A 12146-nucleotide genomic window follows, 5' to 3' on the forward strand; every position below is an offset into this window, starting at 1 on the left:
GTGTACCGAGGACCTAAGGCCATGGCACTGAGTGAGGGTGCGGGTGTGGCTGGCAGCAGACGCTGGCTGCTTCCAGGCAGTGTTCTGGAAGACACTGCAGCCACAGCGATAGCAATGTGAATACTTGAATGAAAGTTGGTGGTGGTGGTGTTGTTATTGTTATTGTTCTTGGTGGTGGTGGTGATGGTGGTGGTGGTGGTGGTGGTGGTGGTGGTGGTGGTGGTGGTGGTGGTGGTAGTGGTGTGTGAGGAAGCATGAGCAGAGTGTGCACACCTGAGCACGGAGGCTCAGAGCCCTTGGCGTGCCAATAGGCTCACAGGAGTGAATGAGATGCAGGGCGCAGGGTTGGGCAGACTGGCCCTTTCCCGGGCGAAGCCGGCGACTGACGGCTCCGCCTCGTGCAGCAACTTGGGGACTTTGTTCCGGCTTCTTCGAAAGCGGATCTAGCCAAGGGGCGGGGCGGGGGGGCACCTGCCTGGCGTGGGGTGCTGAGATAGAAGTGGAGGAAAGCCCCACCCTAGCCCCGCCTTCGCACCGCCCCAACCCCGCCCCCAGGGCGCTTTATAAGCTGGGTCCGAGGGCCCAGCAAAGAAAGCGAGTATCCCTCCCACCCCAGGCTGGTGTTCCTCTGCACTCCGTGTCCTGGCCCAGAGTCCCTCTCGGCGCTCCCCAACCCGGCCCCCGCCCCTCCCTAGACCGGCCGGGCCCCGAAGTCATGGAGCGCTGGCCTTGGCCGTCGGGCGGCGCCTGGCTGCTGGTGGCTGCCCGCGCGCTGCTGCAGCTGCTGCGCTCAGACCTGCGTCTGGGCCGCCCGTTGTTGGCGGCGCTGGCCCTGCTGGCCGCTCTCGACTGGCTGTGCCAGCGCCTGCTGCCCCCGCCGGCTGCACTCGTGGTGCTGGCTGGTGCTGGCTGGATCGCGTTGTCCCGCCTAGCGCGCCCTCCTCGCCTGCCGGTGGCCACTCGCGCGGTGCTCATCACCGGTGAGTGTGCAGAGCGCAGGGACACCAAGCTGGAGGGTGGGACCGCACACCTAGAGGGTTTCCCTTGGGCACCATCAAGACGGACTCCGCTGCTCAGAAGTGAGAGTCCTTCTCTAGATGCAAGATAGTGAGCCAAGTAGGAAGCTCTGGGCACCTCACCAAGTCTGGGTTAACTACCTGCGGCCGCGGGGATTATTGGTGAGAAAGTAGAGAGTGGGCAGGTGCTCAAGGAAACTAGTGACTGAAAGAGGAGAAACTTAGTTTATGCTGAGCTCTTTCCTAAGAGACGAGGTGTGGAGCGAAGGACCGTACTTTAGGAGACTTCAGAAGACCTGAGACGGGGATAATGCCATCTCTTGAACTCTGCCTGACACCCCCCACCCCATGCCACTGGAGCACACTATCTGCTATTCTATGGGGACAGAGAGCTTAGATGGCGAGTCCTGCTCCCCCTGACCTCCACTGGCTGCAATCCTTGGAGTTCAGAACCTCCTGAGGTCACAGCAGCTGGAGAGTAGCTGCTTCTTAGATCCAGCTACCCACTGCCAAAACTGCAGCCGTCTGCAGTCTACGCCTAGCACTTCATCTTGCCTAGTCCTGGGTGCCCAGGAAAGGAGCCTTGGAGAGCTGGACTCAGGTGTCTCTGGTCCCTGCCTGAGCTTTCTTTGTCTGGAGCAGGGAATAAATCTGTCATCAGAAGGAGGGAAGGGGAAGGGGGGGGGCTGCTGCAGACCCAGCAGGAAATGGGGGTGGGGGGAAGGCCAGGGGGCATTGGTCCATTGCATGGGAGGAGGGGTAGCTTTGTTTCTCCCCCAACCACCATGGCCCTCAGAGATCTTGGTCCTTTATGGGTAGTCTGCATGATAGGATAAGGCTGAAAGAATTTAGGAGGAAATCCTTGAACTAGATGTTGGAGGAAGTTGGGTGGAGACAGGTGGAATCTGAAAGGTGTCTTGGATCAGAGAAAGGGTGTGAGACAAAGGCTTAAGACAGAAATAAGCATGATTTGGGAAGGGGATAGTCAATAACCAGTCTGGCTGTGGGGGGTGTGGTGGGACGTGAAGTTTCTTTGGGAGGAGACTTGAATGTCAGGTGAGAAACCAGATTGCACGAAGGGAGAGGATGGTGATACAATTATGGCTTCAGAAGAGAGGGTGGAGGTTGAGTAGGACTCAGGCAGGATGGGAGAGACTTCCAGAGTGAGTGTAAAGCCGCAGGGAACCTGTTACAGGAGTCTGAGGAAGGAGAGATACTGAATTCTCTTGAAATGAAGCAGGGCCTAGGTAAAAGGCTCTGCCTTCAAACATGAAACAACAGATCTCTTCCTGTCCTCTGTGAGCTGCTTTACCAGGTCCTAGGCCACTTCAGGTTCTACTGATACAGCCGGGCAGCCCTTCCTGAGCTCTCACCTCAGGTCTTTGCTATTGCTGTTACTTCTGGTCTTGAACCTGAGCAAGAGGTGAGAAGAGGGATGCTTTCTGTGACCTGGACTCCTTCCCTCTCTGCAAGGCTCAGTGTTTGGGAGAAGAGGATTTGCCAAGCCCACTCCTGTGTAAGCACTGGAAGTTGGCTTCTAGCTTCCTGATGCCTGAAAACTCTGGGGTTTTCCGAGTCATCACCAAGCAGCAAGGCACTTAAGTGACCGGGTCTTGCCCCACCTGCCAAGAATACTGTGCTGTATGCCTACAGAACTGTCACTCGCCCCTCTCCAAGAATGTCCAAGAACTGCTTACCAGACCTACTCCATGAGCTCAGCCATGGAGTCATGTTTGGGCTGTGTGGCTCGGTACCTTGTGTGCATGCATATGTATCTATCTTCGTGCTGATGGGTGATGGGGATCAAGCTCATGTGTGACCATGCAGGCAGGTTTGCAGGTGAGCAAGAGGGTAAGATGTGGGTGTTGGTTGGGACCCCAGAATTGAGGCTTTTAGTGGAGTGCTGTATGCTCCAAAAGGAAGCAGAGGCAAGTGCCGATATGTGTGCACACACGCTCCCCTCCCCCCAGTCAGATTTGCTTGGGAAGGAACCCTTAATGCAGACAAGCAGGCCCCAGCCACACAAAGCCCAGTTTGCAGCCCCCTGACCAGCTTTGTTCTCCTCTCAGCAAAGGGGGGCGGGGCTGAGACGAGGAGGGGTGCTGTTTGTCCAGGAGTGAGGAAGCTGGGCTGCAAAGCAGCTTTTCTGCACAGCAGGACCTCGGGGCTGGCGGCTCCCCCTCTTTCCCCACTGGCCCTCCTCATCCTCTCACTGGCCACCCACAGAGCCCAGATCAGCATGGAAACCATCAAGGAAGCAAGGGCTTATCAGTACCAGGGACCCCCACACTGGGGCCTTGCCTGGTAGTTCTTATCTCTGCATACCAAGGGCAAGAAAATGAAGCCAGTCACCGACCTCAGGTCACATTTAGTGGTGTGGGGAGGGATTCCAATGCAGGTCTGTTTTCTTCACTTACCATGCACGGTTCCTGTTCTGAGAGGAAAGTGGTCTGGGGCTCAGCGAATATATACATCCAAAGTCAATGATTGGAATTCCAAGGGCAGAGATGAGGGGGAGTTGGGAACGGGGTGGGGGGCTGGGGAGCTCCGACTTGAGCCTGGAACAACAGTAGGCTGGAGAAATGCTCAGGTTGAACGGGGCCAGGATGATGGCATCTGAGCTTTGTTCTAAGACCCATAGAATCCTGGGACAGCAAAAAGTCTCGGGAACTTGTCAGAAGCAGAGTGATACTGTCATTTTTTAAAATATCCCTCTGACTTAGGCTGAGGACAAGTTGGGACCAGATTAGGTTTATCAATCACATTTGATGGGATAGTATAGGAAACCAGATAGATAATGGCTGTCACAAAATTGATGCTTAGGGTTCAGTCAGGACAAACTTATTGCGCACATTTGTAAGGAAGAAGGGAGGGCTGAGTATCCAGGTGCCTAGATTCCACCTAGACCTTAGTGAGCTTTGGCTTGTCTTGGGCTGGGAATTCACTAGCTATCCTACCCTGGCTAGGTTGTGACACTGGTTTTGGCAAGGAGACAGCTAAGAAACTGGATGCCATGGGCTTCACGGTGCTGGCCACTGTGTTGGATTTGAATGGCCCTGGTGCTCTAGAACTGCGTGCCCGATGTTCCCCTCGCCTGAAGCTGCTGCAGATGGACCTGACCAAGCCAGAGGATATCAGCCGTGTTCTGGAAATTACCAAGGCTCACACGGCCAGCACTGGTCAGCAGATGTGTCTCCATTAGGGGTGGGAAGGGCTGGAGAGTGTGAAGGAGGCAGGGATTACATGTTTGCTGTCAGGCTGACGCAAAGCTTCCCTTCTGCTTGATGTCCCCAGGCCTGTGGGGTCTGGTTAACAATGCTGGCCTCAACATGGTAGTGGCCGATGTGGAACTGTCTCCAGTGGTAACTTTCCGCGAATGTATGGAGGTGAACTTCTTTGGTGCACTTGAGCTGACCAAGGGCCTCCTGCCACTCCTACGTCACTCAAGGGGACGTATTGTGACCGTTGGCAGCCCAGCAGGTAAGTGTCCTTCCACTCTGAGACAAAGTGGTAAAGGAGCTGCTGTCATGTTAAGGATGATTTGGGGATTCCCAGGCCAAGGCTGAGCGTCCCCATTCTATCCCCAGGAGACATGCCATACCCCTGCTTGGCAGCCTATGGAACCTCCAAGGCAGCTATTGCACTGCTCATGGACACATTCAGCTGTGAACTGCTTCCCTGGGGTATCAAGGTCAGCATCATCCAGCCTGGCTGCTTCAAGACAGGTGAGGGTTCAAGTTTGGGGTGGGACACGGATGTGGCAGGGGTGTGTGGTCTGAGCATGTAGTGTGGCTTGGTTTACAGGCACAGTTTACATTAAATAGATGAGTGGCCTTTGGCTCCTCTGGCTGCTGCCTTCTGACCTTGTCACCCCTTCCTCAGAGGCAGTGACTAATGTGAACCTCTGGGAGAAGCGCAAGCAACTGCTGCTGGCCAACTTGCCTAGAGAGCTGCTGCAGGCCTATGGTGAAGACTACATTGAGCACTTGCATGGGCAATTCCTGAATTCACTCAGAATGGCATTGCCTGACCTTAGCCCCGTTGTAGATGCCATCATTGATGCACTGCTGGCAGCTCAGCCACGCAGCCGCTACTACACGGGCCGTGGCCTGGGGCTCATGTATTTCATCCACCACTACCTGCCAGGAGGCCTGCGGCGCCGCTTCCTACAGAACTTCTTCATCAGTCACCTTCTACCCCGAGCACTGAGGCCTGGCCAACCTGGCCCTGTTCATGACACAACCCAGGACCCAAACCCTTCCCCCACAGTATCAGCTCTGTGAACCACAAACTTAGGTGTTTCAGCAGGAGAGGCTTCTTGAGCCCTTGGCCCTCTCCCCTGGCCATTATAGACCCCTCAACCTTTCCCTAGAGTCTCTGTTAAGAAAAGCCCAGCCTCTACTGCTGATGCCGAGTCCAGGCCCGGGAGGTGGAATTTGCTAGTGAGCCTCTGGACCTCTCCTCTGCTTCATGAGCCCATGTATACCCTACCAGGCACGACCCTGCAGCTTGGAGAGCCCAGATGGATGGAGAGTTTAGCGTGAGATGTGGCTGCAGCCTTTGAGAGGATGCTACAGACCACTTCTGTGCTGACTTTAGAATGATTAGACATGTGGGGCCTCCTCAGAATTCTTTTGGTACCCACTGTCTCAGTGCTGCAGTCCAGAGTAAATCCCTCTTGACTGGCTCAAGATTTAGGTTCCCAACCACTGGCTCCCAGCCACATGGAAGCTGTATGCTGTATTTGTCTGGTTGTTGGCATTTTAAAATAAAGATACATTTTTTTATTTCTCCTAGAATGGGAGAGATAGTGTTTGGAGTTGGTGACTGCCTGGTTGGTTGCCTAGGTGACAGGGTATGGCTATTTGACAGAGATTAGGTACTTCTTGGGAGATCCTGGGACTCAGCAGGGGAGCCGAGGAGGTTCCCCAGATACTCTGTGGTTCATATCTGCTGACCTCAGGCAAACCATTTGTCCCCAGGTGGGTTTCAGCATATTGAGATGAAGGGAATGGCCAATTTCAGGGAGTTGTAGGGCTTGGTGAAACAGTTAGGGAGGTGTGGAGCCTCCAAAGCCAAGCTATAACTACTCTCTTATGACCCCCACCCCAGCCTATCTTCCTACTGAGCTCCCAGTAGAAACTGCCACCCTCCAGGGGCTTCCCTGGCACTGTGGCTGCTAACTGCAGTTGAGACTCATCAAGAATACAGTGATGAGCGAAGCTGAGTCAAGGAAAGGTACAAGGGCACAAAGACGTGAGCAGACAGCAGGCTTTTTAAAGAGGGCAATTTTATTGTCTCAGAGGGGCAGAGCTGAGGGAGAGGGCTGCAAAGCTGCTTTCCCAATACCCCAAGAATACATATTCTCTATTTTTCCCACAGGTCATGGTTCTGGGAATGACCTAAGGACAGGAAAGGAAGCTGTCCCCAGGGTTCTCAGGTTAGGGAGGGACATAAAAGTCACACAGTTTCTTAGACATGTCAGTGGCTGTAAACATAGGGCTGGGGGGCCTCTTTGCTCTAGAGGGGATCTTGGTCCATTCTTGATCAGGGGAAAGGTGCCTAACTCTTTTTAGACCTATGAGCAGTCCCGAGGGGGTCATGGAAGCTGGGCAACCAATCCCAGGGCAATGTGCTACACCTCACCAAGTCAGACAAGTGAGCCAGAGGCTTCACCACAGCACACAGACACACACAGTGCACTTGGGAACCTTAAGTCGGAACTCTAGAAGATGGGGATATAGTTGTCGATCTTGGCGCGATGGCGCTGGGCAATGCACTCAGCAATCCACACAATGTTGCGACATTCCTGTTCCTTAAGCTTCACAAAGGCATAAAAGACACCAAAGTGGAACTGGTTCAGGAAGGCCAGCTTGTTCAGCTTCACCTGTGGACAAACATAGGTGTGATGCACAGGCACCGATGCACAGGCACCACCATGGCCACAGAATCAGGCCCAAGTCACAACCCTCCCTATACAGACGGGGTCAGCTCCACAAGACCCTGTCTGTGCTCACCTCATGTTCAAAGAATCGGTCCTCCAGGGTCTTGTCTCCAGGATTGCTACCTGCACCCTCAAAAAGCAGTTTGTATTCCTGGCCAGGAAATGGGGAGAAGCGCAGGTATGAGTGTTGGGTGCTAGGGGGTGCCAACATGACCACCTAAATCTTGTCAGCTAGGGCACTCACCGGGTAGTAATCAGCTACATTCTTGACCTGTTCATAGTCATCAGCCCGAGCCAGCTGAGCCAAGCCCTCAGGGTAGAGTCGGCCACAGTGTGGAAAGAGCTTGGCACGGTCCTCCTTGGAAAGCTCTGTGCCGAAAGAGTTGATGGTGATGATGAAAGCTCGGCGATCTGCTTCAAACTGCAGGGCCAGTGCATAGGTGAGAAAAGAGAGAAGATGAGGACAACCATAGCCAGTCAGTTGGCAGAGCTCCCCCTGGCAAAGCTCGATGGGGACAAAGGGCAGAGAGGTGAGCAGGCACTCACCTCTAGGATAGGACACATGGCATCAGCTGTGGTTCCCCCTAACAGAGTACAGAACTTGTAGAAGGACTCCAGATAAGCCTGTAGAGAGGACAGTGTTTGCTTAGAGCAAGGATAGCAATGCCGGGAGATTTATTAGAAACCTAGTCAGTTTGATCTCCCCTCTTCAAAACTTTTATGATAGGGATGGGCCAGCTCATTCTAACAACTTCCCCTCTACAAACATCTACCAATTTCAACAGTTCATTATCCAAGTAGCAGTGGCTTGGTGCCACTACCTGGGTGTGACAAAACAGTTTCTGGCCCACTGTCTGCTTCAGGGTCCATATTCCTACCCCTTTCTGTTGTCGAGCTTAAGGGAGCTCTGTCTTCTCCCTGGTGCTTTGCCTTCCTTTTCTAGTCTTCAGAAACTTTCCTTCCCCAGCCTCAGAAAAGCAGGTATCCAAGGGCTAGTGAGGGAGTTACCCTCAGAGTTCACAACAGTCTACACTGATTTGTATGCCCTCCCTTGCAACAACCCTACCTTGCAGAACACTACTCCTCTCACTCCCAGACAGTCCCTAGGGTTCAACAGCAGGAACCAAATTTCAGGTCCGTTCCTGCCGAAGGGTGGTTATCGCCTATGTGAACCAGCCTCACAGTCAGTAACTAGGTACATGGGCTGCAGCAGAAACAAGTGATTTTGTCGGGGCAAATCTGATCTGTTGGGCATGAGGAAAGGACAGGTCAGCTCACATTCAAGGTCTTCCTCAACTCTCATTGACAAGGTCACACGGAGGTTTCTCTCCAATACCTCTCCCCCCACCGAGGTCTTGCAGATCCCATGGAGAACACTTTTACATGAAACTTGACTCAGGCCTGCCTAGGACCCCATATGTAGCATGGTCACAGACTGGATCTATGTCAGCACTGTTCTAAGTTGGGGCTATGGCTGTGAAAAGCTTTCCACATTCAGGTGTACTGTCCAAGCTGGCCACAACTCACAGGGTGTGCATTCAAAAACACAAGATGATGACACCCATAGCTCCACAAGGTACAGTGAAACTATACAAGATGAGCTCAGTAGGGAACCTGCAAGTGATCGGTGAACTCTTGTAAACAAAAAGTTAACATAAATCAGTAACAAGAAAAAAACAGGAAAGCAACAACAGAGTCCAGCACAGAGGATCAAAAGCTTGTAGGCAGAAATGGCTCTCATCTCCCACCTTGATGGTACTTCATAGCCCCTCCAGGAGTCAGTCCTCTGTGGCCGTCTTTGTGGCCAGCCAAGCTGGTAATGCTAAAAATCTTAGGACCTACCCTAGTGGAGCCTGCAGTTCCTATTTGTGGGGGAAATTGCTAGCCAGTTTGGGGTTCCATGTCCTATTACCTACCTGTTTGCTTAGCCAAGCTGTACTGATCCCCAGAGAAACTGACCATAGGATTAAGGTTCACACTTTCCTCTAGAGCTATAGCAGCAAAGAAACTGGCAAGACTCAGGTACCAAGGTCACCTCCCCAACCCCACCCTGTCCCCTGGAGTCTGCCAGCCCATGGTTGTTGCACCAGCTGTCTACAATTCACTTGCCAGACAGCTGAGGGTCCACCTAATCTCCCATCTGTGGCCACTGGGCTGGGACATTGCCTGACAGGCAGGCAGGTTTGGCATAGGGCCCACAGTGTTGGGTCAGTGTTCATGAGCTGGTTTCTGGGCAGTCCTTGCCAGTGACTCCAGCTAAAACCAGTCAGGCCCAGAGAGGGTGTGGGTAAGGCTGGGGGTATAGCCACACCCCTCATCCTGTCTGGGGCAAAGAATTTGTCAATAGGCCAGGCGAGTGGGTAGGAGAACTGTAAGACTTTTGTGCAGTGTGTATATGTACACACACGTGCACATTACCCTCCCCTCACCAATAATCTGCCTTCCATCCTACAGTCACTGAGGGCCTTCTAAGAATATTCTTAGAAGACTCTAAGAATATTAGAGTTAGAAGACTTTAGGCTCACAGCCTAAAGCTCATTTAATTTTTTTTCACAGTTTACCTATTTTGTGTGCATGTGTGTGCAAAGGTAAGCTCTCCTTCTACCATGAAATCAAACTCAGGTTGTCTAGCTTGGCAGTTTAGCATCTTCATTTCCCGAGCCATGTTGTCAGCCCAAAGTTACAGTTTTCATTATTGTTGTTGTTTATTTTGTGACAGAGTCTCACTATTAACTCTGGCTGTCCCAAACACAGACTCAAACTCACAGAGATCTGCCTGGCTCTGCCTTCTGGACTGAAAGTCACTATGCCTGGCTTACCTTTTCTTGAGACTCTTACTATGGAGACATGGCTGACCTGCAACTCACTACACATACTACGCTAACCTTGAACTTAGCAAAAATCTTGCTCTAGTTTTCCTAGTATTTTGAAGTATGCTCCACCACTCCCAGATAAAAGTTCAAACTTTTGCAGATGCATTCAAGGCCCTGGATGACTTGGCTCACTCAGTGCATGCGTCTTCCTTTGTATCTCCTCCCCATTGTCCATGTAAAAACCTACATTTTCACGGCAAACCCCTTGCCCTCTGTCCTGGCCCATGCTCCTTGCTTTCCTTCTGCCTATACAACCATAATTTCTATCACCTACCACCAGATCCTAGCTGTATGTTGACACAGGCCCCATAGAAAGACTAGAAGGTCTAAGCTCAGGCTGAGCCAAATGTCCACCAGGCAGCTACAATCAAGGCAGAAGACATACACCTCCAACCCCCCAAGTGGAGACTGGATAGACAGATGTCCTCAGGTTTAGGTCAGCGGGTCCCTTAGCCAGTGCCATCCTCAACTTCTCTTCATGCTTTGCCTACTGCTGATCCATGTTCCTGGCAAAAGTCTTCCAGGAGTCCTGGCATCACAACTTAGAATCACACCACAAATTGAACCCAGCCTCTCTCAAATGTCCCTGACTGGTAGCTACCTTTTAATCTCTACAATGGCTGTATGAACAGAGGAATGCTAAGCCACTCTCTCTAGAAACTAGGCAGTCTATGCCATAGTCTAGTAGGAAGCAAAAGGTGAATAAAAGCTGAAGACCGTGAGATATATGGCATTGGATCATGGTCTGGGAACCTGAAAGGGTCATAATAAACTGGCTATGCCTGGCTGGATCCTTCTCCCACATAACTAAGCACATATTACTGCCTTTGCCTAGGTGCCTATCTTGGCTGGCAAAAGCTCATATGGTGTAGGTTTAAGGGCTATGGCCTGGGTGGTGGCCCATGACACTCCTGGATGCTGTATGAGTGGCTGTCCAGGAGCCAGCCCTGACAGGCCAAGGGTCAGAGCACCAGCCACTCCAGTTGATCTTTTTTTTTTTTTTTTTTTTTTGGTTCTTTTTTTCGGAGCTGGGGACCGAACCCAGGGCCTTGCGCTTCCTAGGTAAGCGCTCTACCACTGAGCTAAATCCCCAGCCCCACTCCAGTTGATCTTATCTGAGCCTGCTGCAGACACCATGGAATGGATAACCTGTTCCATAAAACCTCGACACCATCACAGGACCCTGAGGATGAGAGGCTAAGCCCCCAGAAAGGAGCTTAGTACATGTGCATCCTGGCCCAGCATCTCACATAAACTACCTTCTGTCACCCCCATAGACCCACCCACTGACAAGTCACCCCCAGCCACCCCCAGCCACCCCCGCTGCTTCTGAGAACACTACCTTGTAAAGCGTGTTTCGGATTATCTCAATGTTCATCTCATCAAGGTCCTGCTCTGAGATGCAGTCCTGGAAAAAAGCCGCTGGGAAGGGAAGACAAGGATGTGAAGAGCAGGAGAGCAGCCCAAGTGAGAGGGCTCCCAGCATAAGGCTCACTAAGCTAAGTACTGGAGATCCCTGATCTCTAGTCCTTTAGATCCAGCCTTGGAACTGGTAGAAGCAATTCTCTGGGCTGTGTGTGTTGACCTGAGCTTTTCCTGCCTCTTTGCTCCTAAAATTGATTTATAAAGGAGGCGGCCAGCCATAACATGATCTAATCATTGCTGGGACAGACCCAAGTTTAGACCATGCCAAAGACAGGCTTGCATAATAAGAGGCCATGAGATTTCCCTTCTCAGGGGCAGCTATCAATTTGGGGACTGAAAATCACTGCTATGTATTCCCTATGAAAGCCTAGAAGCTGCACATGGGAAACTAACTTCCTCTTCTTCCTTTAGATAAGAATGAGCTTATGGTGGTCCCCAGCTCTGGGAAAAAAAAAAAGAATGAGCTTATGGAAGAGCAAACTAAGCTTGGTGTAGTTAGAAATCCACTGCAGGACTAAGGAGAGGTCAGGGCAGGATCCCAACAGAGCCTGAAGACTTACCTGCTGTCTCTCCTTTAAAGACGAAGAAACTGCAGAAGCTACAAAAGCCCAGAACTAGCTCAGAGTTACAGGGAGAATCAAAGGCAAACTAGGTGAGTAGATATTTCTGGTACTTCTCAGCTTAGGACCTTCTGATTCAACTCTGGTTGCTTCCTGGACTAGTTCCCCAGGGTTTGGATTTTGGCAATAAGGGTACTAGCTAGTTATGGTACTCAAGCCGCCTTCTCTCTAGCATTCTAGGCAGACAGACAGGAGCCAGCACTAGTGAGGAGGGCTAACAGGAAGCGATCCTGACTCCCTCCTTTCCCTGGCCTCTGACATGGACCTT

At 52.0% G+C, this 12146-nt stretch overlaps 2 protein-coding genes across 2 annotated transcripts in view; one reads left to right on the plus strand and one right to left on the minus strand.

Moving 5' to 3' along the window:
• The first annotated feature begins 590 nt into the window (after positions 1-590).
• Hsd11b2 (hydroxysteroid 11-beta dehydrogenase 2) lies at positions 591-5834 on the plus strand. Its single transcript, NM_017081.2, is given in 5 exon segments — positions 591-980; positions 3983-4195; positions 4311-4496; positions 4604-4741; positions 4899-5834. Coding segments are annotated over 5 exon segments (1203 nt in total). The 5' UTR covers positions 591-715; the 3' UTR covers positions 5300-5834.
• Positions 5835-6289: 455 nt separating this feature from the next.
• Positions 6290-12146, minus strand: part of Atp6v0d1 (ATPase H+ transporting V0 subunit D1) — a 43981-nt gene continuing 38124 nt past the window's right edge. The window contains exons 4-8 of the mRNA NM_001011927.1: positions 11176-11255; positions 7507-7584; positions 7205-7381; positions 7034-7111; positions 6290-6903 (exon numbers count right to left, since the gene is read on the minus strand). Of these exons, the coding sequence (NP_001011927.1) occupies positions 6742-6903; positions 7034-7111; positions 7205-7381; positions 7507-7584; positions 11176-11255 (575 nt within the window). The 3' untranslated portion in view covers positions 6290-6741. The remainder of the gene's footprint in view (positions 6904-7033; positions 7112-7204; positions 7382-7506; positions 7585-11175; positions 11256-12146) is intronic.

The sequence above is a fragment of the Rattus norvegicus genome, chromosome 19 (genome assembly GCF_036323735.1).
Source record: "Rattus norvegicus strain BN/NHsdMcwi chromosome 19, GRCr8, whole genome shotgun sequence".
Lineage (NCBI taxonomy): Eukaryota > Metazoa > Chordata > Mammalia > Rodentia > Muridae > Rattus > Rattus norvegicus.